This window comes from Dermochelys coriacea, chromosome 13 (assembly GCF_009764565.3).
Source record: "Dermochelys coriacea isolate rDerCor1 chromosome 13, rDerCor1.pri.v4, whole genome shotgun sequence".
In the NCBI taxonomy this organism is placed as follows: Eukaryota; Metazoa; Chordata; order Testudines; family Dermochelyidae; genus Dermochelys; species Dermochelys coriacea.
The window spans coordinates 28,738,274-28,766,258 of NC_050080.1; the positions used below are offsets into that span (position 1 = coordinate 28,738,274).

Below are 27,985 nucleotides of genomic sequence, written 5' to 3' on the forward strand. Positions count from 1 at the left end.
GTGCCCATAGACTAAACCATTAGAATAAATTAGTCAACACATAAATAACTAGCTGTAAAAACATCAGGGATTTTCAAAAGCAGGTAGGTGACTCAGGAGCCTAAGTCCCAGTGATTTTCAGTGAGACTTAGGCTCCTAAGTCACTTAGACACTTTTGAAAATTTTGCCTGTTCCCTCTTTCCTGCCTGTGTCTTAATCACATTCCCTCTTCACTCAGGCTGGCATTATACAAGGGGTCCAGCTCCCATGGAAAGTAATTGGGATTATTACTTATCATAGAGCGCTGGCCAAAGTCCATCAGATTTAAGGCCCCAGAATTGTTTCCATCCAAACCTCCTGTTTTCACTCATCCACAACTTTCGAATTTTTCAATTTCTGGGCTGAAGTTTTCCAGACTTGGTCTCTGTCCCAAAGGAATTTTGGGGGATGCTGGTGGAAGTTAAGCAAAAACAGCCCAAATGTCTTGGAATTAGAGGATAAAGAAGAAAATAGTTTTCATGATATTAAAAAAATGTGTATTCATCGAGGCCCCCCCCCTTTTTGTTGAACAGCCCTAAAGTCAAAATGGCTGGGGATTTTAAGTTCCAATTTGGCAGGGATATAGCCATCCTGCAGGAGCAGTGCAAGGCTTTGTTCTGGAGGAAATTGGGGTTGATTTACTAGTTACCTGTGATTGAAAATCACCATACAGGGTATTGGCAGTAGATTTCTTTGCTAAGCAATTTAGTGGCCCACCTAAAGAAGGCTGCATTACACTTGTGTGCAGAGCTAACTTAGCTGAGCAATACACAGCTTAGTCTCCTGAAGGGCCACTTTCTAACTATTTCAGAGAAACAGAAGTTCTCTTCCTGTTCCCACATTCCCCACCATGATGCTCTTCACCTACAGGAAGGTGCTTGGAGCCAATAAATTGCAGAATTCTCTCCTCCTTTCTTCCAGTGACTTTCATAATTCCTTGCACTATGGGGGAAACCCTCCTCTCTAGCCCCTGTCCCAGAGCAGCCTGCCTGCACCCCAAACTCATCCGCAGCCCTGCCCCACCCCAGAGCCCACACCCCCAGCCAGAGCTTTCACCCCCCACCACACCCTCAACCATCTGCCCCAGCCCTGGGCCTCTCTAACACCACAAAGCCCTCATCTCCAGCCCCAGCCAGAGCCCTCATCCCCCTGCACTCCACCCTCTGCCCCAGCCCTGAGCCTCTCTAACCCCCAAGTCCCCCCAGTCCCAGACAGAACCCTCAGCCCCCACACTCCTACTCTCACCCTGAGCCCCTCCCATATCCCAAACCCCTCATTTCCAGCCCCAGACAGAGCCCTCACTCCCTACACCCCTACTCTTGTCCTGAGCCCCTCCCATACCCCAAACCCCTCATCTGCAGCCTCACCCCACAGCCCTGCACCCCCTCCCATCCCCAAACTCCCTCCCAGAACTGGCACCCCCTCCCTCTGCACCTCTTCCCATCCCCAAACTCCCTTCCAAAGCCTGCACCCCAATCCCCTGCCCCAGCCTAAGGCCTGCACCCCAAACTCCCTTCCAGAGCTTTGGGCAGGTGGGGAGTGGAGTTTGGGCGGGGGTGGGTTCTGGGCACCAACAAAATTTCTACAAACCTGCCACCCTTGCTAGGGCCCAGGCTGGAGTTCCATTGGCAGGGCAGGCTGGATCTCCCTTTGCCTCCAGGAGGGTGGTGGACACTGACTCTCAGAACCTGGAGGTAAAAGAAGGCTGGAAAATGTAGTTCCCCATAGCAGCCATGACAAAGGACAAGCATGGTAGGAAAGAAAAGGACTGTGTAAAAAGACCCTGGGGATAAAGATGCTGGTCCTCTTTGTAAAGTGCTTTGAGACCGCCAGATTAAAATTTAGACATCTTTTGTTTTATTCACTGCTTTATGTTTCCCTGTTTTCAAATAATTTATGAACACCTTTCCAGGGCCAGATCTAGAAGAAAGCAGGTTGGGCCTTTGGGACTCTCCAGAGTTCTGGGCAAACACATTCTCTGTTCTTTGGTTGACTCTTGCAATTGTTTCTTTGTACAAATTTTGAAGCTGCTGCCTCTGCCAAGTGTCTGTGACACTGCAGAGACTGGCTGAGTGTTCTGGACAAACCAGGATAAAGCCCGAAGCAGGGGCCATTTTCAATTTTGTTTACAAATACCAGTGATTTGTCTTTACTTTTTGTCCTGATCCATCTCAGGGTGGCCTCTGGCAGAGAGCCTGTCTGGCAAGGGTCAATTTGTCAGCGACTGCACACCATGCATTGGCTCAGAGCAGGCTGGTTTGGAGAGAGCCCCTGGGGTAGGTCAAGTAAGGGGCCATCAGATCTGTACTTCTGCTGGGAACCCCCAGCACCTCCAGGGCGTGAGAGGGCTGGGCCTGCCTGCAGGTTGGGGGGGATTGTGAATTCAGACACCCCAACTCTCACCTAACTACCTGCACAAAGGTCTGCTTGCAGGGAGAGGTGAATTTCACCCAGAGAGGGTAGGACTCCCTAGTAGGCTTGGTGGGGAACTCCACCATGGACTGTTGTGTGTAGGACAATGCTGATTCACCAGCTCTGACAGGCAGGGGGACAGGAGAGGGGGAGTCATGCCCCAGAATAGCCCAGTGGCTGGTGCACTCCACTGGGTTGTGGCAGACTCAGGATCATATCCCTGCTCTGGAGCAGTGACTTGAACCAGGCTCTGCCACACGGTGCGTGTCCTAATCACTGGGCTGTGGAGTCCATCTCTTAATTATTTATCCCAAGTGGAACAGCTCCAGCAGCAGAGCTGGTGGTCAGGGCACTCACCTGGGATGTGGGGACCAAGACTCAGGTCCCTGCTCCAAATCAGGTAAGGTGGGGACTTAAATCTGGGTCTCGCATATGCCAGATGAATGCCCTGGCCACTGAGCTTCTGGCTGCTCGGGGTTGGGCACTCCCTGGTTTTTCATGAGAAATCTGGAAGGTCTCAGGTTTTTTCTGCATTGGAATAGAAGCAAATGTTGAAACCTTGACATTTCCCCCAAAATATAAATCTTGTTTTCCAGCTCCACTCCTGTCTACCGGCCATGGCAGCGCAGAACTGGCAATCGGACCTGTTCGCCAGCTGAAAAGCAGGCTAAGAAAGTGAAGTCTTATTATCTAGAGCCTCTGGACTGGGACTCTGGAAAGCTCAGCTATTCCTCTTCCTGCCACTGGCTTTCAGGGCAAGTCCCTTTGCGCCTCTGTGCCTCAGTTTCCCCATTTGTAAATTGGGGATAAAAATTCTGGTCCTCTTCGTAAAGTGCTTTGAGACCACCAGATTAAAACTTAGACATCTTTTGTTTTATTTACTGCTTTCCGTTGCCCTGTTTTCAAATAATTTATGAACACCTGTTTCTCCTATGCTTGCTTGTAGCGAATCACTGTAGCGGATGAATAATGGGCCCCTTGGAAAGTCTACATTGGAAGCCAACAAATTAGCATTCTGTACCTTTCCTCCTCAGCGGATCCTAGGGAGGGTCCATGGGTAATTAGTTCCAGACGGCTTTTGCAGTAAACAGAAGAGAGTGTCTGAGTTTGTGCGAATCACGCAAATACAAAAGAACGATGTTGGCAGTGATTTCAGTGCCCAAAGCTTTAGCTAGAGAGAATGAGACTGTGCACAGCTGGAGTCTATCCAGGAATCCCCAGCCCACATTCAGGTCCCCCCCAAAACCAACGCCCTGATCCCTTTGTAATAGTCTCTTTATTTGGATTTCCTTACAACCGGGGCAAAAGGAGATTGAAACAGCAGGGGGAGCTCTCGCCACACCAGCCAAGGAGGAGAGGTGGGGGAGTTGGTGGGGAACACTGCGTAGCTATGGTTTCATCAGAGGTTAGAAAGCTGTTCCTTCCCCCTTGCTGCCATTCCCTCCCCCCCGCATCACCCACCCACCCTACCCCCTGCTCATAAAACCATCCCAGAGACCTTGGGGGTTGGATTCATTTGAATGGGATGTGGACATCCCGATGGCTCAAGTGGCCCATGCAACCTCAGCCTCCATGTAGAGCAACCTCTTTGCATGAGGATAAGTGGTTTGTATCTGTCGCTGTGCTGTCTTGCTCTTGGTTTAGCAGCCTGGGTTGAGACACTCTGCCTGATGCTCAGCTGCCTGGTGGCTGGGTGTGCACCTGGGTGTGCAGTCGTGAATCCCTGACCCGGTACTCTAAATAACACCTCACATGCTGCGGGAGCTCAGTCTGAACTGGACTCCAGCCTTCCTGCTTCTGGCCCACCTCCAGCCATGTAGGAAGTTCCTGGCTAGCCCACACTGAGCTCCCGTTACCACCTGAATGGCTTTGTGGTGAGCTGACCTACAGCGGAGACCTGTCCAGGCAACCAAGGCCAGGGCCCATTTAGTTGCTTCTCTAGAAGGTGCTTATTCATGGCCTGGCAGGTAAATGAGGAGATTCATTTAAAACACAGAAGATAGTACACCTGCAATAACGTTGCCTCTGCCAAGTGCTCTCCCAGTGGCTGAGGTGAGAAGCTATATTAACAGCTGCTGTCCCCTCCCTCTCAGGTTGGAGAGGAGAGCTGGCTCTGGCTGACACTTCTGCACATTTGAAGCCATGGGGACACTGGCTCAATTAATGGCCGTGTCCTCTGGGGTTTTTGTCTCCTGACAGAAACGTTTCCCACTCCATGTAATCCAGGTTACTCAGCGGATTTGGGCGAGCGTTCCCAATGACGCAATTAAATCATAAACCCCTCTTCTCTTCCGTGAGACACTGTGTTCAGGCTGTGCAACAGGAGTTGCATCTGCTATCTACTCTAGAAATGAATGTTACTGATTATTGCTGCAGAGCTAGGCTTTGTGACAGTCGTATGGTACCCCAAAGTAGGGGCTCTTCCTGTCATAAGGGTAATTCAGTGGTACGGGATTCTCAACTGGATGGCGCTCATGACAAAGGAGCAGCCAGGCCAAATTGGTGTGGGCAGCGTTGCAGTGAGTGCTGTTGTATCCTGGCGCTATTGTAAGGTGGGGGCTGGGTCTTGAAGCAAAGATGCTAAGGTGGGGCATGTAAAGCTTTTCAGAATCCACCCTTGTAATAGTACAATTAGCTGCATGTTAGTTAATAATCCCTACTTCTTCTATAGCATTTCTCATCAGTAGATCTCATAGCACTTCACAGGCTGTCATGTATTTATCCCCACAACACCCCTGGGGGCGCACCTGCACTGCCTCTGGGAGTGAGCCTCCCAGCCCGGGTACACAAGGCACGTTACAAATGGCTGTGTAGACATGGCTTGGGCTCTTGAGCCTGAGGGAGATGACTAAGAGCCTGAGCTCCAGCGTCTACATGGCTCTTTTTAGCACGCTAGGATGAGCCACACCTACACAAGTCTGTGGACCCAGGCTGGGAGCCTCACTCCCAGGTGCAGTGTAGACATTCCCACAGGGCCAGGGCAGTGCTGTTAATTCCACTGTGCCTCAGTTCCCCTTCTGTACAGCGAGACTGAGTGACTTGCCCAAGGTCAGACAGGATATCCTTGGCAAAGCAGGAAATAGAATCTGGGTCTTCTCAGTTCTAAGCCAACACCCTAACAAATGGGCCCTCCTTCCTCTCCAAAGCTCTTGGGAACAATTAGAGGAGCTAAGCTCAGGACCCCAGTGAGGGGGGCACAGCTGGCTTTATGCCATCCTTGCCATCCCCTAGTTCTAGGGGACGTTGGAGGCCATTTCAGCCCCCAGTACAAGTGAGAGCCACGTTGGGGCTCAAGGTGCTCTAAAATGGTGGGTGAGCCTTGTGCTGTTCACCCTGTATATGGAGTTTCACTAAGAGTTTATCTGGCCAAAGATCTCTTCCTTTTCACCTCAGCAAGTGATGGCAGGCACTTCCAGGGAGCACTGGTAACTACGGGGCTCAGGAAGGCCATCTGTTCATTCCCAGTCAGGAGCAGCTGAAGCAACGGCAGGGGACTAGATAATCATCCCTAAACCTCCCTGCTGTGAGGTAACCGCAGCATCTCATCTGCCAGAGCAGAGGAGGGGATGGAAGAGCCAGACCCTTTGGAAAGAAGAATTCTGTGCCAGCTGGAAGGTGGCTGTTAGACCAGTGGAATCCAGATATGGCAAAATGAAACATCATTGATTTTCAGAGTAGCAGCCATGTTAGTCTGTATTCGCAAAAAGAAAAGGAGTACTTCTGACGCCTTAGAGACTAACAAATTTATTTGAGCATAAGCTTTCATGAGCTACAGCTCACTTCATCGGATGCATTCGGTGGAAAATACAGTGGGGAGATTTATATAGATTCATAGATACTAAGGTCAGAAGGGACCACTCTGATCATCTAGTCCGACCTCCTGCACAGCGCAGGCCACAGAATGTCACCCACCACTCCTATGAAAAACCTCACCCATGTCTGAGCTATTGAAGTCCTCAAATTATGGTTCAAAACTTCAAGGAGCAGAGAAACCTCCCTCCAATCAACCATGCCCCATGCTACAGAGGAAGGCAAAAAAACCTCCAGGGACTCTCCAATCTGCCCTGGAGGAAAACTCCCTCCCGACCCCAAACATGGCAATCAGCCAAACCCTGAGCACATGGGCAAGATTCACCAGCCAGATACCCAGGAAAGAGTTTTCTATAGTAAATCAGATCCCATCCATCTAATATCCCATCTCAGGGGATTTGGCCTATTTACCCTGAATATTTAAAGATCAATTACTTACCAAAATCCCATTATCCCATCATACCACCTCCTCCATAAACTTATCGAGTAGAATCTTAAAACCAGATAGATCTTTTGCCCCCACTGCTTCCCTTGGAAGGTTATTCCAAAACTTCACTCCTCTGATGGTTAAAAACCTTCGTCTGATTTCAAGTCTAAACTTCCTGGTGGCCAGTTTATACCCATTTGTTCTTGTGTCCACATTGGTGCTGAGCTGAAATAATTCCTCTCCCTCTCCTATATTTATCCCTCTGATATATTTATAGAGAGCAATCATATCTCCCCTCAACCTTCTTTTAGTTAGGCTAAACAAGCCAAGCTCCTTAAGTCTCCTTTCATAAGACAAGTTTTCCATTCCTCGGATCATCCTAGTAGCCCTTCTCTGTACCTGCTCCAGTTTGAATTCATCCTTTTTAAACATGGGAGACCAGAACTGCACACAGTATTCTAGGTGAGGTCTCACCAGTGCCTTGTATAACGGTACTAAAACCTCCTTATCCCTACTGGAAATGCCTCTCCTGATGCATCCCAAAACCGCATTAGCTTTTTTCACAACCATATCACATTGGCAGCTCATAGTCATCCTATGATCAACCAATACTCCAAGGTCCTTCTCCTCTTCCGTTACTTCTAATTGATGCGTCCCCAACTTATAACTAAAATTCTTGTTATTAATCCCTAAATGCATAACCTTACACTTCTCACTATTAAATTTCATCCTATTACTATTACTCCAGTTTACAAGATCATCCAGATCCTCCTGTATAATATCCCGATCCTTCTCCGAATTGGCAATACCTCCCAGCTTTGTATCATCTGCAAACTTTATTAGCACACTCCCACTTTTTGTGCCAAGGTCAGTAACAAAAAGATTAAATAAGATTGGTCCCAAAACCGATCCCTGAGGAACTCCACTGGTAACCTCCCTCCAACCTGACAGTTCGCCTTTCAGTAGGACCCGTTGCAGTCTCCCCTTTAACCAATTCCTTATCCACCTTCTGATGTTCATATTGATCCCCATCTTCTCCAATTTAACTAATAATTCCCCATGTGGCACGGTATCAAATGCCTTACTGAAATCTAGGTAAATTAGATCCACTGCATTTCCTTTATCTAAAAAATCTGTTACTTTTTCAAAAAAGGAGATTAGATTGGTTTGGCACGATCTACCTTTTGTAAAACCATGTTGTATTTTGTCCCATTTACCATTGACTTCAATGTCCTTAACTAATTTCTCCTTCAAAATTTTTTCCAGGACCTTGCATACTACAGATGTCAAACTAACTGGCCTGTAGTTACCCGGATCACTTTTTTTTCCTTTCTGAAAAATAGGAACTATATTAGCAATTCTCCAATCATTCGGTACTATTCCTGAGTTTACAGATTCATTAAAAATTCTTGCTAATGGGCTTGCAATTTCAGGTGCCAATTCCTTTAATATTCTTGGATGAAGATTATCTGGGCCCCCCGATTTAGTCCCATTAAGCTGTTTCAGTTTCGCTTCTACCTCTGATATGGTAATATCTACCTCTATATCCTCCTTCCCATTTGTCATGCTACCATTATCCCCAAGATCCTCTTTAGCCTTATTAAAGAATGATATACACACATAGAGAACATGAAACAATGGGTTTTATCATACACCCTGTAAGGAGAGTGATCACTTAAGATGAGCCGTCACCAGCGGGGGCGGGGGGAGGAAGAAAACCTTTCATGGTGACAAGCAAAGTGGGCCATTTCCAGCAGTTAACAAGAATGTCTGAGGAACAGTGGGGGGTGGGGTGGGGGGGAGAAATACCATGGGGAAATAGTTTTACTTTGTGTAATGACTCATCCACTCCCAGTCTCTATTCAAGCCTAAGTTAATCGTATTCAGTTTGCAAATTAATTCCAATTCAGCAGTCTCTCACTGGAGTCTGTTTTTGAAGTTTTTTTTTTGAAGGATAGCCACTGTCAGGTCTGTAATCGAGTGACCGGAGAGATTGAAGTGTTCTCCAACTGGTTTTTGAATGCTATAATTCTTGACGTCTGATTTGTGTCCATTTATTCTTTTATGTAGAGACTGTCCAGTTTGAGCAATGTACATGGCAGAGGGGCATTGCTGGCACATGATGGCATATATCACATTGGTAGAGGCGCAGGTGAACGAGCCTCTGATAGTGTGGCTGATGTGATTAGACCCTATGATGATGTCCCCTGAATAGATATGTGGACAGAGTTGGCAACGGGCTTTGTTGCAAAGATAGGATCCTGGGTTAGTGGTTCTGTTGTGTGGTGTGTGGTTGCTGATGAGTATTTGCTTCAGGTTGGGGGGCTGTCTGTAGGCAAGGACTGGCCTGTCTCCCAAGATCTGTGAGAGTGATGGGTCGTCCTTCAGGATAGGTTGTAGATCCTTGATGATGCATTGGAGAGGTTTTAGTTGGGGGCTGAAGGTGATGGCTAGTGGCGTTCTGTTATTTTCTTTGTTGGGCCTGTCCTGTAGTAGGTGACTTCTGGGTACTCTTCTGGCTCTGTCAATCTGTTTCTTCACTTCAGCTGGTGGGTATTGTAGTTGTAGGAATGCATGATAGAGATCTTGTAGGTGTTTGTCTCTGTCTGAGGGGTTGGAGCAAATGCGGTTATATCATAGAGCTTGGCTGTAGACAATGGATCATGTGGTGTGATCTGGATGAAAGCTAGAGGCACGTAGGTAGGAATAGTGGTCAGTAGGTTTCCGATATAGGATGGTGTTTATGTGACCATCGCGTATTAGCACCGTAGTGTCCAGGAAGTGGATCTCTTGTGTGGACTGGTCCAGGCTGAGGTTGATGGTGGGATGGAAATTGTTGAAATCATGGTGGAATTCCTCAAGAGCTTCTTTTCCATGGGTCCAGATGATGAAGATGTCATCCATGTAGCGTAAGTAGAGTAGGGGCATTCGGGGACGAGAGCTGAGGAAGCGTTGTTCTAAGTCAGCCATAAAAATGTTGGCTTACTGTGGGGCCATGCGGGTACCCATCGCAGTGCCGCTGATTTGAACATATACATTGTCCCCAAATGTGAAATAGTTATGGGTGAGGACAAAGTCACAAAGCTCAGCCACCAGGTTAGCCGTGACATTATCGGGGATACTGTTCCTGACAGCTTGTAGTCCATCTTTGTGTGGAATGTTGGTGTAGAGGCTTCTACATCCATAGTGGCTAGGATGGTGTTTTTAGGAAGATCACCGATGGCTTGTAGTTTCCTCAGGAAGTCAGTGGTGTCTCGAAGATAGCTAAGAGTGCTGGAAACATAGGGCCTGAGGAGGGAGTCTACATAGCCAGACAATCCTGCTGTCAGGGTGCCAATGCCTGAGATGATGGGGCGTCCAGGATTTCCAGGTTTATGGATCTTGGGTAGCAGATAGAATACCCCAGGTTGGGGTTCCAGGGGTGTGTCTGTGCGGATTTGTTCTTGTGCTTTTTCATGGAGTTTCTTGAGCAAATGCTGTAGTTTCTTTTGGTAACCCTCAGTGGGATCAGAGGATAATGGCTTGTAGAAAGTGGTGTTGGAGAGCTGCCTAGTAGCCTCTTGTTCATAATCCGACCTAGTCATGATGAGAAAGCACCTCCTTTGTCAGCCTTTTTGATTATGATGTCAGAGTTGTTTCTGAGGCTGTGGATAGCATTGTGTTCTGCACGGCTGAGGTTATGGGGCAAGTGATGCTGCTTTTCCACAATTTCAGCCCGTGCACGTCGGCGGAAGCACTCTATGTAGAAGTCCAGTTTGCTCTTTTGACCTTCAGCAGGAGTCCACCCAGAATCCTTCTTTTTGTAGTGTTGGTAGGAAGGTCTCTATAGGTTAATGTGTTGGTCAGAGGTGTGTTGGAAATATTCCTTGAGTCGGAAACGTCAAAAATAGGATTCTAGGTAACCACAGAACTGTACCATGTTCGTGGGGGTGGAGGTGCAAAAGGAGAGGCCCCGAGATAGGACAGATTCTTCTGCTGGGCTAAGAGTATAGTTGGATAGATTAACAATATTGCTGGGTGGGTTACAGGAACCACTGTTGTGGCCCCTTGTGGCATGTAGTAGTTTCGAGAGTTTAGTGTCCTTTTTCTTTTGTAGAGAAGCAAAGTGTGTTTTGTAGATGGCTTGTCTAGTTTTTGTAAAGTCCAGCCACGAGGAAGTTTGTGTGGAAGGTTGGTTCTTTATGAGAGTATCAAGTTTTGAGAGCTCATTCTTAATCTTTCCCTGTTTGCTGTAGAGGATGTTGATCAGGTGGTTCCGCAGTTTCTTTGAGAGCCTGTGGCACAAGCTGTCACCATAGTCTGTGTGGTATGTAGATTGTAATGGATTTGTTACCTTCAGTCCTTTTGGTATGAAAAGGCCCAAGAAAGAAAATAACAGAACGCCACTAGCCATCACCTTTAGCCCCCAACTAAAACCTCTCCAATGCATCATCAAGGATCTACAACCTATCCTGAAGGATGACCCATCACTCTCACAGATCTTGGGAGACAGGCCAGACCTTGCTTACAGACAGCCCCCCAATCTGAAGCAAATACTCACCAGCAACCACACACCACACAACAGAACCACTAACCCAGGAACCTATCCTTGCAACAAAGCCCGTTTCCAACTCTGTCCACATATCTATTCAGGGAACACTATCATAGGGACTAATCACATCAGCCACACTATCATAGGCTCGTTCACTTGCGCCTCTACCAATGTGATATATGCCATCATGTGCCAGCAATGCCCCTCTGCCATGTACATTGCTCAAACTGGACAGTTTCTACGTAAAAGAATAAATGGACACAAATCAGACGTCAAGAATTATAGCATTCAAAAACCAGTCAGAGAACACTTCAATCTCTCCGGTCACTCGATTACAGACCTGACAGTGGCTATCCTTCAAAAAAAAAACTTCAAAAACAGACTCCAGTGAGAGACTGCTGAATTGGAATTAATTTGCAAACTGGATACGATTAACTTAGGCTTGAATAGAGACTGGGAGTGGATGAGTCATTACACAAAGTAAAACTATTTCCCCATGAAGAAAAGGAGTACCCGTGGCACCTTAGAGACTAACAAATTTATTAGAGCATAAGCTTTCGTGAGCTACAGCTCACTTCATCGGATGCATTTGATGCAAATGCATCCGATGAAGTGAGCTGTAGCTCACGAAAGCTTATGCTCTAATAAATTTGTTAGTCTCTAAGGTGCCACGGGTACTCCTTTTCTTTTTGCGAATACAGACTAACACGGCTGCTACTCTGAAACCTATTTCCCCATGGTATTTCTCCCCCCCACCCCACCCCCCACTGTTCCTCAGACATTCTTGTTAACTGCTGGAAATGGCCCACCTTGCTTGTCACCATGAAAGGTTTTCCTCCTCCCCCCACCCCGCTGGTGATGGCTCATCTTAAGTGATCACTCTCCTTACAGGGTGTATGATAAAACCCATTGTTTCATGTTCTCTGTGTGTGTATATAAATCTCCCCACTGTATTTTCCACCGAATGCATCCGATGAAGTGAGCTGTAGCTCACGAAAGCTTATGCTCAAATAAATTTGTTAGTCTCTAAGGTGCCACAAGTACTCCTTTTCATCATTGATTTTGCAACCTTTATTCACATTGTGGACATTCACTCATTTTAATTTGGGGAAACTGAGGTACAGGAAAGGGGTAGTAACTTAGCCAAGGTCTTGCAACAAGTCAGTGGCAGGGCTGAGGTTAGAACTCTATCCATTGGTCCGCACTGCCTCCTAATCCTGGCTCCTGGACTCGAGAGATCATTGGTCTGTTGCGACATTCCTGCGCAGGCTTGTCTGATATGTGAACTGTTCACAAACATGTGAATGTGTATAAAAGCCTAGGTGTGGGTTCTCCCAAATCTACGGCGCCAATGAGCAGGACTGAACAAGCCCTCAAGCGTTAGGCTTGAGTGAGCCTGGATCCTCATTATATACAACACTCGCCCTCTTCCTCCTGCACAGACTCTTGGAAATGCCAGCATTGACAGGGTTAAATTCAAGTACTTTCTTTCAGGCCCTATACAATTATGGAGCCCTCAACTTCTCTAGGGATCAGAGTGAGATGCAATAGGAATGGGAAACATTCAACCTTGACAATATTGTGGGAATCTGTTTTGGGGACACACACTCTGGAGAGCAAATTCACAACACCCAGCAAGGAGAAAAGTCTGATAGGCTTCTGATATTTTTGGTGATTCATTTCTCCTCCCGTTTGAGTGACCCAGAGTTCACACCGAGCGGGAAGCCTGCGATTTGAGGGTGTTAGCCATTTCGTGATGTTCCTCTCCCCTCCATGTTCTGGTTGAGCAGTGTTTGAACACCGCAGATCTTCTGGCTGTAGTTTGATTTGAGCCTGGAAAGTCTGAAGGGCCTGGAAATTAGAAGTGACTCAGAAAGGAGCTCAATGACTCACTGCAGCTAGGATACTAGGGAAAAGGCGAAAGTTATTGAGTTCACTTATGTTCCTCTCTCTCGTATGCATGCACTCAGCTGCCCGTGGGACGAGGTCTTCTTCTCCCTGTCCAGTGCTACAGCAATAGTATATGGACTCAGGTCTGTTACCCTTACTCCGCTTGAGTAACACTTAGGCTATATCTATGGAGGGCTGGTCTACACTACAAATGTAGGTCAGCTGAACTACATTGTTCAGGATTGTGAAAAATTTCACACTCTGTGCCATGTAATTAAACCGACCCAGACCTAAGCCCTGGGATAGACACCACTAAGTCGACAGAAGAATTCTTCCGTTGATCTAGCTACCATCTTTCGTGGAGCTTGATTACCCACAGCGACGAGAGAACTCCTCCCCTCACTGTTGTATGTGTCTACACTTAAGTGCTACAGCATAGGTAGGGCCCTTTGTTTTCAGGTTTTGTTATTTAATTTTTCCTGAGAATTTTTCGGTGTTTATTACCAGAACAACAAAAACAGATGAAAATCAGTGCAAAAAACTATTAATAATTTTTCTGGGTAAATACCAGGGTTTATTTTCATGGACGGAAGGATAGTGGAGAAAAGTATTCAGTAGATTAATGTTTTGAGTTCGGTTCATCAGTGTGGTTTGCTGCAGAACTAAAACAAAACTCAAAACACAGTGCTGCTTCTGAATTTAAGAGAACAATATATCTCTAATCTCAAAATAAAATTTTTCATTTGAATAAACAGTTTAGTGCTGTAAACTTAGAACTATTAGCCTGAAAATATTTACATTTAATAATTGGGCTACACTATTTGCGGCTCATACACTCAACTTCATCCTTTTCTCCTGTTTTTGTTGTTTTAAAACCTTTGAATACTTCCTTGTGCTCTGAAATGGATCTGATACAGATCTTTGTTTTCTTCTCATTTTAGTATGTCAGATCTTTAACCCGTTATCTGCTAACCACTTGAAATGTGTATGTGGTGGGAGTGAGATGCGCATGCACTTCAGAGCTTGCGTGTGTGCCTGTTTGTTTATTGTATGTATCTTCTAGATTAATACATAGCCTTACTTCACCGGGGAGCTTTGCATATACACACAGATTAATGTATTATCATAATAGATATAGATCATGCAAAATATTGTATTTTCCTAATAAAACAAGTTATTTTTTATATTTTTGAATTAGGGCTGTCGATTAATTGCAGTTAACTCAAGCAATTAACTCAAAAAATGTAATTGCGATTAATGACACTGTTAAGGAACAGAATACCAATTGAAATATATTAAATATTTTTGGATGTTTTTTTACATTTTCAAATATATTGATTTCAATTACAACACAAAATATAAAGTATACACTACTCTCTTTATATTATTATTTTTTATTATAAATATTTTCACTGTAAAAATTATAAACAAAAGAAATAGTATTTTCAATTCACCTCAGACAAGTACTGTAGTGCAATCTCTTTATCATGAAAGTGCAACTTACAAATATAGATTTTTTTTGTTACATAACTTCACTCAAAAACAAAACAATGTAAAACTTTAGAGCCTACAAGTCCACTAAGTCCTACTTCTTGTTCAGCCAGTCACTAAGACAAACAAGTTTGATTACATTTACGGGAGATAATGCTGCCTGCTTCTTATTTACAATGTTACCAGAAAGTGAGAACAGATGTTTGCATGGCACTTTTGCTGGCATTGCAAGGTATTTACATGCCAGATATGTTAAACATTCATATGCTCCTTCATGCTTTCGTCGCCATTCCAGAGGCCATGCTTCCATGCTGATGATGCTCATTAAAAAAAATGTGTTTTTTAAATTTGTGACTGAACTCCTTGGGGGAGAATTGTATGTCTCTTGCTCTGTTTTACCCGCATTCTGCCATATATTTCATGTTATAGCAGTTTCAGATGATGACCCAGCACATGTTGTTTGTTTTAAGAACACTTTCACAGAAGATTTGACAAAACGCAAAGAAGGTACCAATGTGAGATTTCTAAAGATAGATACAGCACTTGACCCAAGGCTTAAGAATCTGAAATGCCTTCCAAAATCTGAGAGGGACGAGGTGTGCAGCATGCTTTCAGAAGTCTTAAAAAAGCAACACTCCAATGCAGAAACTTCAGAACCTGAACCACCAAAAAAAAAAAATTAACCTTCTGCTAGTGGCATCTGACTCAGATGAAGAAAATCAACATGCATCATTCTGCACTGCTTTGGATCATTATCCAGCAGAACTCATCATCAGCATGGACGCATGTCCTCTGGAATGGTGGTTGAAGCACAAAGGGACATATGAATCTTTGGCACATCTGGCACGTAAATGTCTTGCAACGCCGGCTACAACAGTGCCATGCAAATGCCTGTTCTCACTTTCAGGTGGCATTGTTAACAAGAAGCAGGCAGCATTATCTCCTGCAAATGTAAACAAGCTTGTTTGTCTGAGTGATTGGCTGAACAAGAAATAGGACTGAATGGACTTGTAGGTTCTAAAGTTTTACATTGTTTTATTTTTGAATGCAGTTATTTTTTGTACATACTGTAATTATACATTTGTAAGTTCAACTTCCATGAGAAAGAGATAGCACTACAGTACTTGTACTAGGTGAATTGAAAAATACTATTTCTTTTTTTACAATGCAAATATTTGTGATAAAAAAATTATAAAGTGAACACTGTATACTTTGTATTCTGTGTTGTAATTGAAATCAATATATTTGAAAATGTAGTTAACATCCAAAAATATTTAAATAAATAGGATTCTGTTATTGTTTAACAGTGCAATTAATCGCACAATTAATCACAATTAATTTTTTAATCACTTGACAGCCCTAATTTGAATGATACTAAAGTAGGATGAAAATCAGAAAAAAATGAATAATACTTTTTGTAAAACCCAGGACTTTGTTGGTAAAAATCAGTTTAAACTGAAAGCGAAGGGGCTTAAGCATACATAACATAAGGAAGACCATGTGCTCCGTGTACACACAGTGCATACTAACAGAAGGAGCTTTTTGGAGGGTGTAGGAACACCAGCTCCCAGAAAGACATTGTCTATGCTGACAGAAACACTGCTCCGTCAACACAGCTGTGTCTACACTGCAGGGTTTGTCGGCATAGCTGTGTCTGTTGGGGTGTGGTTTATACACACCCATGTCTGACGTTGCTATGCCGGTATACATTTTAAGTGTAGTCCTAGCCTGTCATAAGCAGCCCCATCAAAGTAAGTGCTTCCCAATATGAGTGTTACAGAACTGGCCTTGCAGCTGATAGAGGTTGTGTGGGACAGTCTGCTGGGATAGAAAACTGCTACCTGGAGTGTGGAGACTGAGGGGAGACCACTTCCTGCATCCGGGGATTGGTGAAGGGGGGGTGATAGGGAATGGACAGAGGAACCATCGAGGCAACAAAGGAAATGGAGGAGCTGTGGGGAGAGGGGTGAACCACGAAGGGAGGAGAAGGACAACAGATGGGGCCAGTGAGAGAGTAACTCTATGGGGAGGGATTCAAAGGTTAATGAAAGAATTACATTGATGATGGTGCAGAGGTCCCTGTCAAGGAGCAGGCTGTCGAAGGCAGCCGTGGGGGAGAATCGTTCAGCTCCTCTAAAGGGATATTGTAGAAAAAAGATTGCACAGATAAATAACTTGGTCTGAAGAAAACCTTCAATGCATTGTGAAAATGTTATTTGAACTGCTCCCTGAAAGCGCAGCTCTGTCTGCTCTTCTTGGCATCACAGTGAGGAGCAGAGAGGTGAATGTGTTCTGGTGTGTGCCAGCCCAGAATATTGACTTACAGGAGATCAGATGCAGAACGTGGCTAATCACACATGCAAATGCTTCTGATTAGCCACAGGAGGATGCCCTTACTTGAATTGCTTGTGGAATTGCAGTCATTTTGCATGCAAATTAGGCACACAACTGGGTCTGTGTTTTTTGTGTATAAAACTGCATTCCTAAATTGTTTCAAAATCAGGCCCGCAATGTGTGGTTTGGAGTTTAAGTCCTTCTGTAGAGTGCTGGGAGATGGTGGTCTCGGGATAATGGGGTCAACAGATAGCCCAGATAATCATGTCCAGGGACAGTGGGAACACCCCTACAAACCCGTCGCACACACAAACAGGCATTTAGTGTTACATAACTTTGACAAGTCGTCGCATATCTGTTTACTCGTTCACTGTGTTCCATTGCAAATGTTTGGAGGCGTGGGAAGGGGCATGAGAAGTGTGTGACACCATTTGAAATATTGCCCTTCTGATCTTGGCTCGTGTTTTGCCTCCCGGATCCTATTACTGTTCATGAAAGAATTGCAAAGGGAAAGACCGCTCCATATTATCTGAGTTTATTGTGTAGACGCCAATAGAATGCTTGGGCACTGGACATCTCTTCTACAGAAAGAGAGTCAACTCTACCTCCTAAGAGTAAGTCAGTAAATAATAGATTCTGTTTTAGCCACAATCAGTCATTTGAAATGCTCATTTTCCTTCCTCCTGAGCCCCATCAGTGGTGACAACACTTCTACCACAGACTGTAGCCAGAGAGCTCCTCACCAAGGAGCAGGGAGTGCAGCCTGTACCAGAAAGGGACCCCCTCCATTAGGGGGTCCAGGCAACACCCCTCATCCAGTTCAAAAACCATGATCACCAGAAGCAAGACTGAGCCCATGGTCTTCCTTATGTTGTGACACCTCTGCTTTGCCTTCTCCTTGTCTCCTTTCTTTTCACTCCAGAGGACTGAGGCTGGTGCTGGTGGCAAGCCTGGATTGTCTGCCACCTGAGGATTTCCCATCCCTGGTGTATGGCCGTCACTGGGGGGTGGCACAGTCCAGTGGGGGATAGGACGTGGTTGTTTGAGCTGGGATGCACAGAGCTGGTCTGGAAAGTAACAAATTTTCCCATTACTTCTCCCTTACTGGTGTGAGGGCGAAGCAGGCGAATAGCCAGGGTCAATGTATCCCTCAGAGGCCAATGGAAAGTCCCCAAGGACCTTAGTAGATAAATCCAAATGTTGTGTTCTGTTTTCCCCTGCTGTGGCAGTAGAGTATGTAGTACAGGGGTGGGCAAACTTTTTGGCCCAAGGGCCACATTGGGGTTGCAAAACTGTATGGAAGGCCAGATAGAGAAGGCTGTGTCTCCCCAAACAGACTGGCCCCTGCCCCCATCCGCCCCTCCCACTTCCCGCCCCCTGACTGCCCCCCCTCAGAACCCCCGACCCATCCAATCCCCGCCCCGCTCCTTGTCACCTGACCGCCCCCTCCCAAGACCCCCCGACCCTAAACACCCCTCCCAGGACCCCAACCCCCCAGTTCCCTGACTGCCCCGACCCCTATCCACACCTCTACCCCCTGACAGGCCCCCCGGGACTCCCACACCTATCCAACCGCTCCCTGTCCCCTGACCGCCCCCCCCTCGAACCTCCACCCCATCCAATTGCCCCCTGACTGCCCCCCAGGACTCCCTGCCCCTTATCCAACCCCCCCCCCGCCCAGCCCCCTTACCATGCCACTTAGAGTGGCATGTCCGGCAGCCACACTGCCTGGCCAGAGCCAGCCTTGCCACTGTGCTGCCCTGCAGGAGTGCGCAGCCCCGCCGCCCAGAGTGCTGCCCATGGCGTGGCTGCGGGGGAGGGTGGAGGGTCCGGGGGCTAGCCTCCCCGGCCAGGAGGTCAGGCGCCGGGCAGGATGGTCCTGCGGGCTGGGTGTGGCCCATGGGCTGTAGTTTGCCCACCTCTGATGTAATGTATGCATGTTGTGTTTGCAGGGCATGAGTTGTGTCTATGGTAAGTGACTGTTACGTGTGTTTTTCTCTCTTCCTTTTTGTGTTTGGTTAGCCCACTGATCCCGCTTGCTAATGGTTGTAAGCTCCTTGGCACAGGGACATGTCTGGTTTTTTATCCCTAAAGCATCTTGCAAACTGGCAAACAATGAAAAGTAATAAGAGTGAATAACCTAATGATGACACCCCGGTAACTTGGGTATGTCCTCAGTGGATATTTACAAATTTCTTCTTCTAAAACAGTGTTTGAGTCACACTGCCTCCTTCTCCAGATCTTTTCCTCCTACCCTTGCACTGGTTTTCTGATTGTCTTTCTCGAGATATAATTTCTCATGCTGGGGCTTCCTCACGGTAACAGCCACTCTTCCTTGGGAGGGTGGTCAGGGTAATTCTGGGGCCTCCCACCTCTTGGGAGATATGCCTCTGACTAATAGGCCAGTTGTAAAAGCCACCAAACAGCTACTGTGAGGTCACCAAGATGTAGTTTTGCAGTGAGTATTCAATGATTTCAAGACTTGCCCCTGAGTATGACTCTGAGACTTGGTCCCTGGATATGAAGAGCTGAAGTGGCCTTAAAGTCTGTAGAGGGGATACTTGCACTGGGAATAAATTTCATTCTGCAGATTTGAATTTTAATAAGTTTTAATAAGTTTAATAAGTTTAATAAGTTTGAGGCCATCCTTAAACCACTTCTGAGATACACAACCCCATTGCACTGTCCCCCCAGCAAGAAGTATCAGCAAAGAAAACTCTGCTTATGGATTCAGTGATAATATTTCCCTTTCTCAGAGTATTGCTAGGCAGCAGCCTCTCTAGAGCTAAAGTGGCAAACTGAGGGGCAGCCGAGAATGCTGGCATAACTCCATTAACTTCAGAGGAGCAATGCTTGCAGAGAACTGGGTCTTGAGTTTCCAGAATTAGGCCAATTATGCACCAAGTCCCTAAAATACAAGACCAAAAATTGCCTGAGCCTCAAAACTGACAGGTTGGGTCTGGGTCCAAGGTAGAATTTTTCTGCTTGATTTGAAGTGAAATGTACAAGGAGTTCCTGAGTTATAGCATCCTAAAAATAGCAGTATTCAGAACGGAAAAGGTCTCTTAATTTTTGTCACTTTATAACAAAATGAGAGAGAAAGAGAGAGAGAGAAACTTAGCTAACTAGCCTCCCTGAGCTGAGACCCGATGTCCACCACCATAGTTTATCTGATTTAATGTCAAAACCAGAATTATTAACTTTTGTATTAGGAATCTTGTTAATACAACATGGGGAAAGAATGCTTTCTATATATGCTGTCACCCGCATCACTACTCTCCTCCCAACCCTGCTCCATGTGGCTCTCCTGAGTTCTGCTGGAGCAGGTCCAGTCGATAAATGGGGTGTTTCTCTTCCTGATATTCATATGGGCAGCTCGATTGGGGATTCCTTCTACAATCTGCAGGACAAAGATCCTTTCTAGTGAAATTCAGGGACTTTAAAAAAAATAAGGAAATTCTCCAACAAAACTTTAAGGTGAAGTTAAAGTTGTAGCAACACATCAGTGTTGGGTGCTTTGTATCCCTGCAAGGCACAGTCTCAGAGTCTTAGTGTTGTCTATACACAAACTGGAACCAAAATAATTAAATCACTTTTCATTCATGCCAGCGTCAGTTATTTTGGTGTAAGCCTATATGTGGCGATGCGTGTTTCAGATTAAGAGTGGCCACACACAGGCTTCCATTGAAATAATCATAGGTGTGAATTAAAAGCAGTTTAATTACTTTGGTTCTAGTTTGAGTGTAGATTGCCCCAGAAATAGAAACTCAGGAAATCCAGGAGTAAGGTGGTATTTCTCAAACAATGCACTAATATGCACTCAGATCATGACAACCTTAACTCTGCCCCTGGAGAGATGACAGGAAACTGGGATACCAGATGCATTGCTTTCTTTGTTACAGAGGCCTTTGCATTCCTGCCTTGGCTTTAATTGTATAGGCAGAATTATACCATTTTGGGCAGACAGATAGCCAAAACAGTGGTTATTTATTAGAAACTAATTAAACTTCTTGTGCACATATGCTGCCCCGCACTCCTGGTACTCGCCCTTTCTCATCCACATATGCCGGAAAGACTTAAGCGAGGCTGCCATGGAGCCTCCAGCCCAGACTGCCATACTCCTCTTTGGGACAGCCAGAATTTTAATCCGGTAGCCTTTGCCATATAACAAGGCATCCAGCTCTGAGCACATCCTCTCAGGGAAGCCAGGAAACATTGATGAGCCCCCTGATAACACAGTGTTACCAATAATGTCTCCCTTGCACTCATCAGGCACCTTCTGGAGACTTTGGAAAGCTAAAAGGTGAATGCCTGGAGAATTTTGGTCTATCAGTTTTGGCTGGAAGAGTGGCTCTGGGCAGCAGAACCGCTCCTTATCCAGAGTTATCCAGTGCCCATCAGGGGTCTTAAAACACACTGGGAACTGGTGAGCTTTGTCTTGGAGGTCTCCTTCGTAGTCCATGGACACGTAGCAGCACTGCTTCTTCAGCTGGGTCACCGTCGTCTTCTGCAAGGCATATAGCAGCTGTGGGTCATTGGAGCTCTTCAGCAGCAGGGTATGCATGTGCTTGGAAAGAAAAAACCCAGCCACGTCCAGGCGATAGGTGGCTTCCCTCCAGATCTGCCCAGCGCAGATGGAAGTGACATGGGACACCCCAGCCCCAGCCTCCACAGCCAGGCCAGTGACCCTGCCACAGGAGCAGAGGGAGAGGAGGCCTGTGTTAGCCACATGCAAGGCTGGAACAGCGAAGGCCTCAAAGAACACCTCGGCCACCTTCTCCCGATTGGTTGTGGGGCAGGAGGGAGAGTCGGTCATGAGCAGCGGGCGCTCCTCAGGGGACAGTCTCAGCCCGCAGAAGAAAAGGTGGCTCCACAGATTTTCCATGGCTTCCCAGTCAGTGATGATACCATGCCTGAGCGGGTGGGTTTTGGATGCCCTGGCACCCCCTGTCCCACAGCCAGTAGCGGTGAGATGGCATGGGATCTCCCGCATCACAGCTGGGCAGGTGGGAGGCATGGACGTGGTCTTCAGCACAGACTTTGGCTTGTCCTCTCCAGCAAAGCCGGCCCGAGTGAAGCAACTACCATTGTCGATGACAACCGCAACCTTTCCCATAGCGTTATCTGCACCACCAAACTGTCTGAGCTTTATCCACCTCTGACGTCAGGATGGGGAAGACGCACAGTCAGGGATTAGAGGGAAAAAGGGAATTGGAAAGCTTGCCTTATCCTGTAACAGAGCAAACGGATGATCTATAATGCAGTGTCTAGTCACGTTACCAGTTAAATACAAACCCATTGTTAATGCGGGATTACAGCTGAGAAATGCAACGATCAAGAGTCAGGACATGCCCACAAGCTGGGGGTTCCTCAGCAGCAGTGACTTGGATGTGCTGTGGAGTTGCCCCCTTCTGGAATTGGTCTGGTTGGACACTTTTGGCCATCTCATCATGCCTTGTCACGTAAACACAATCATGCTGTTACTTCTGCTCAGCAACACGTTGCATCGAAACAGGCTCCCGTCACAACAGGACAGTGCTCCAAGAGCCCAAAGGAATGATCCGGAAGAATGGCAATCCAGACTGCTGCTTTGGTGCTCCTAGGCTGAAATTTTTCAAAACTGCCTAGGGGATTTGGATGCCCAACCACATTAACTTTAAATCTTGACTCTAGGGCACTATCTACGGCATGGGCCTGGTTTTCCTACCCCAGACAGGTCGTAGGGCATTTCTGTCTTAGCAGGGCCGCATGTACGTGGCAGCTCCTAGTGTGTGTGTCAATGTGGCTTGATAACCATCTAGACTTGTGCAGGTACCAAGCAGAATGTGCACCATGCATGCAGCCATAAGTGCACAGAGTGAGCACGAGGCCAGAGATGCACTGATGCTTGTCCAGGGCTAGAAAATCAGGTTCTACAGCCTCTGAAAGTTATTGCCAATGTATTTGCCTAAGAATACATCACAACTCAGAGGGTCTGTGCTATGAACAGGGTCTGTGCTATGCTATGTATCACTTCACCCTAAAGACTTAAATAGTGCTTAGACCTTGTGCTGATTCTCCCTGAAAACTGCATTTCCCCCCTCATCAACTGATACCTGCATGCATATTGGTAAGGGCGATCTTTAATAGGTGCTAAAAATGACATCCTGTGTATGCTCGGTGTGACATTTTCAACTGTTCTTTCCAAATCAAAACTGTGCAAACCTGGCAAACTCACGCGTTCCTCAGTGGAGACTGTGGATCGTTAGAGAAAGCAGTGTTCAGGCCTTTATCACTTGTCTTAGCCTATCAAATGGTCACAGAGCCTTCCCACCCCTACCCCCCTTACACGAACCTCAGAAAGGACCGAATGGATTTTATTCAAATTAAAAAACAAAGCCCCCAGCTTTGGGCTATGGTGTGAAATTTTGCTCCCAAAGGAAATGTCTAAGGAAAATTGTGAGCAGCTGAAAATTGGGGTTTGGAATGGAATGATCTTCTCCACCTTATGGTGCAACCCTCTGAGAAATGAAAGTATAACAACCTCCCTGTCCTAGGGCTGTCCATGGCACACACTGTGCCGAGGTCACTTGCTGTTGTTGGGCAACTCTTCTAAAAATGTCTGTCCCCCCACATTGGGCCACGTTAAATAGTGCAGGACTACCCAGGATATGGGCACAGCAAAGGGCATTCTGGCGATGAAGGGAGTAGAGCTGCTTGGAAAAATTGCAACGACATGTTTTTTGTCAGATTTTGCAGATTGGTAAGATCAAAACATTTTGAGGAAGCAGTTTGATTTTGATGAAATTCCTCCGGAAACCTGGCAGGATCCGTTAGAAACTTGCCTACTGTCCTGTCAGCTCACCCACCCAGCTCCTCAGCAGCCCACCAGGCAGGTGGCAGGGGGTCCAAAGCCTGGAAGCCGTAGGCTCCCAGGGTCCATGACTCTGGGACAGCCATGCAGACCGACTGCCTTGGTGTCAGGGATCCAGGGTCCTGGGCAGCCCACCGGGTGCACCGTTTGGGGTTACCTTATCTAACATGATCATATAGTTAAACCCAATGTTCTGCAGTCTCCTCCATGCCATCCCCTTCTCACTTGTTTCTCCTGTTCTCTTTCCCCACCCTTCACTGCCCCAAGTTGAATGGGTTGATAGCAGCAGTGGCCTCAGTGTGGCATTGCTGAGCGCTCCCCTGGGCAGCTTGACACTTGGCAAAGAAATGTTCATGAGTTGTTAAATTCCAACCCAAATGTGCTCAGCCATGTTGACTGGCCCTAGGATCTTCCTGGAGTTCAGATTCCCCAGCTATAAAACCCTGCAGCTCAGGGTGAGGGTGACCATTGGGTGTGTTCTAGGGCTCTGAATGGGCCTTATGTTGCATTTAGGGCCCCCGTCCCTAAAAGAGCATAATTTCTCTGGGGGAGATGTGTTGGAACTGCTCCTTGATTGCAACCCCACACAAACCCAGATTCTGATACCCTCACTGCTGGGATGGAGTCATGTGTGGTACGACGCCCTCACCTGATGATGTTCATCTCCCCTCCCCTCTGACCCCTGGATCCTCTTGGAGCTGGCCTAGGACAGACATTAGGGTTCCCGGGTGCGGCCTGGAACTGCTGGTGAGGAAGGAAGGGTTCCATTGGGGGGGGGACGCTGTCCTGGGAGTTCTGGAATCTTCCCCTACCCCATGTGGCTTCTGTTCCTAGGAAGAGATTGTTAGCTCCCATGACCTCATAGACCTGTGTGTGCACGTGTGTGTATGTGTGTTGCTGGAACTGGTGATGCCAATAGAATGCATTGTAATACCAAAGCCCTGGGCATCAGACCCATGCAACACTTTCCACAGGTAGGGATGATACTGCTGAGACCCTGGCAAGGTCCCAGCCCACTGTCTTAATTCTATCATGTTGCTATGTGCTGCGAAACAGCCGTTGTGTTCCATCCAAAGGAAGGGGTGAGGTGATTCCTACACTGACAGCTTGTAACAGGTTTCAGAGTAGCAGCCGTGTTAGTCTGTATTCGCAAAAAGAAAAGGAGTACTTGTGGCACCTTAGAGACTAACAAATTTATTAGAGCATAAGCTTTCTGTAGCTCACGAAAGCTTATGCTCTAATAAATTTGTTAGTCTCTAAGGTGCCACAAGTACTCCTTTTCTTTTTGACAGCTTGTAAGACTCTGTATGATCCTTTGAGATGAGAGAGGCTATTTACATTATTTACTGACAGGAAGCATTTCATGCACACACACTGAAATGCAGCCACCTCTGAAGTGGAATGTAGGAGCTGTTTAACAATGTATAGCAACTACACAACAGTTGAGGACAGACATGAAACTACAAGGGGAATTGTAGGGAAGCAAGATTTGCCCAACAAACTGTTTCACACCCCTACTCTTGCCTCCCTGGCTTGTTTCTTTTTTGCTATGTTCTAGATTTCTTGCTAAGCACCACACGCAGCTCAATCCCAGTAAGATAAAGCCATTAGCTGAACGGTATTGATGGTATCCATTTAGAATTCTATTCAGAGTCCATCACCTAGAGGTGGGGAAATGGAGAAGGCAGATGGGGCCAAATCTGGTGCTCTTTTCTCTGTCTTTATCTGAGCTTTGTCTGCACATTAATTTGGAGACAAATCCTGTAAAGTGCTGCACACCCTCAGCTCCCGTTGACGTCAGTAGGAGTTGGTGCTTAGCAGAGCACAGTAGCTGGCAGAGTCGTGCCCCGAGTAAGGAGTGCAGGACTCAGCCCATGGAGAGTTATCTGCACAGAGCAAACACTTCTGGAGGAACAAAACAGAAGCCAAAATAGGGAACGACCAGGTTAAAGAATATTTAGATGCTAGATGTATTCAAATTCAAATGTGGTGCTTAAAATGAAGTAATCTCAGAATAGTGAATAATTATCTTTGAAAACTTCTGGAGGAAGGCTGAGGTCCCAGAAAACTGAAGAGGAGCAAACACAGTACATATCTTTAAAAAGGGAACAAGAAGGACCTTAGGGAATTATAGGCCAGTCAGACTAATTTTGATACCTGGGAAAAATTGGAACAAATTATTAAACAATCCGTTTGTAAGCACTTGAGGATAATAAGGAATAGCCAACATGGATTTGTCAAAAACAAATCATGCCAAGAAACCTAATTTACTTCTTTGGCAGGGTTACTGACCTAGTGGATGGATAGAGGAAAATCAGTAGATGTGATATATCTTGATTTTAGTCAGGCTTTTCACGCGGTCCCACATGACACTCTCATAAGCAAACTAGGGAAATGTGGTGTAGATAAAATTACTATGAGGAGTTGAATGATTGCACTCAAAGAGTAGGTTTCAGAGTAGCAGCCGTGTTAGTCTGTATTCGCAAAAAGAAAAGAAGTACTTGTGGCACCTTAGAGACTAACAAATGTATTTGAGCATAAGTTTTCGTGAGCTACAGCAAGAGTAGTTATCAATGGTTTGCTGTCAAACTGGGCGGGTGTATCTAGTGGGGTTCCACATGAGTCAGTCTGGAGTCCGGTACTAGTCAATATTTTCATTAATGACTTGGATAATGGAGTGGAAAGTGTGCTTATAAAGTTTGTGGAGGACACCAAGCTAGAAGGGGTTGCAAGCACTTGGAGGACAGAATTAGAATTCATGAGGAGCCTAAAAAATTAGAGAATTGATCTGAATTCAATAAGATGAAATTCACTAAAGAGAAGTGCAAAGTACTACACTTAAGAATAAAATAATCAAGTGCACAACTACAAAATGGGGAATAACTGGCTAGGTGGTAGTACTGGTGAAAAGGATCTGGGGCCTGCGCCTCTCACCCTGGTGGAGTACCGGAGTCGATGGGAGAACGCTCAGCAGTCGATTTATCACATCTAGACTAGATAAATCGACCGCTGCTGGATCGATCGCTGCCCGTCGATCCAGGGGGTAATGTAGACAAGCCCTTAGTCACGTATAATTGCCCTGCTCTGCTTGGCACTGATGAGCCCTTACTGGAGTTCTATGTCCAATTCTGACCACCTCACTTTTGGAAAGATGTGGACAAATTGGAGAGAGTCCAGAGGAGAGCAACAAAAATGATAAAAGGTTTAGAAAACCTGACCTATAAGGAAAGTTTAAAAAACCTGGGTATGTTTAGTCTTGAGAAAAGAAGACTGAGGGGGGACTTGATAACAATCTTCAAATATGTGAAGGGCTGTTATAAAGAGGACAGTGATCAATTGTTCTCCATGTTCACACAAGGTAGGACAAGAAGTGATGGGCTTAATCTGCAGCAATGGAGATTTAGGTGAGACATTAGGAAAAACTTTCTAACTTTAAGGGGCAGGTAAGCTCTGGAACAGGCTTCCAAGGGAGGTTGTGGAATCCCCATCACAGGAGGTTTTGAAGGGCAGGTTGGACAAACACCTGACAGAGATGGTCTAGATTTACTTGGTCCTGCCTCAGTGCAGTGGGCTGAATTTGATGACTTTTTTAGGCTCCTTCCAGCCCTATGTTTCTATTATTCTGTGATTCTACCAGCTTCTGGGATGTGGCTTTCTTATTCACCAAAAACTGCTTTGTGGGTCTCTCCTTCCTGAAGTTAAAGATCTTTGATCCAGAGCCTGGGGAGAAAGAGGGTGGCAACATCCAAATTTCTTTTACTTGCTGCAAAAAGCTCTTTCTGCTGGGGCTGGCTCCTGGTTCACGCAGTGTGACTACACAGTTATATAACTCCATTCCAGAGCGTGACTAGCAGCACAGATTGACAAGGAGAGAGAGCATGGGGTAGTTGGTTAGCAGACAGGAAAGCACTTTCTAGCCTGAGTTTCTAATAAAAGCCAATGTTAAATGGTTCAGCAACGCTTTTGTTGCTTTCTGTGAGTCACCACAGAGGGACGTTAGAGGAACACTAAGCCTCCCATCTTGCTATATACACTACGGTAACTCCTGATCTCTGGCTGATTTCCAGTCCGCTATGTTGACCAGGTGCCAGCATTTTCTTAGCCCCAGTTTCTCTGGTTAACAATGCTCTATAGCATCTCTCAATGCAGAATGGACATCCCTGTATGTCAGTATGCCAGAAGTTTGCTCATGGAAACAGTTGGCCCTGCACTTCCCACT

The 27,985-nt window shown here is 46.2% G+C and overlaps 2 protein-coding genes across 3 annotated transcripts in view; one reads left to right on the forward strand and one right to left on the reverse strand.

Moving 5' to 3' along the window:
* Nucleotides 1-27,985, forward strand: part of NECAB3 (N-terminal EF-hand calcium binding protein 3) — a 114,090-nt gene that overhangs the window by 60,200 nt on the left and 25,905 nt on the right. The gene's annotated exons all lie outside the window — the stretch shown is intronic.
* On the reverse strand, nt 20,911-22,029 carry ACTL10 (actin like 10). The gene has a single exon (XM_043495813.1). It carries the CDS (start codon nt 22,027-22,029, stop codon nt 20,911-20,913), a length of 1,119 nt encoding a protein of 372 aa, XP_043351748.1.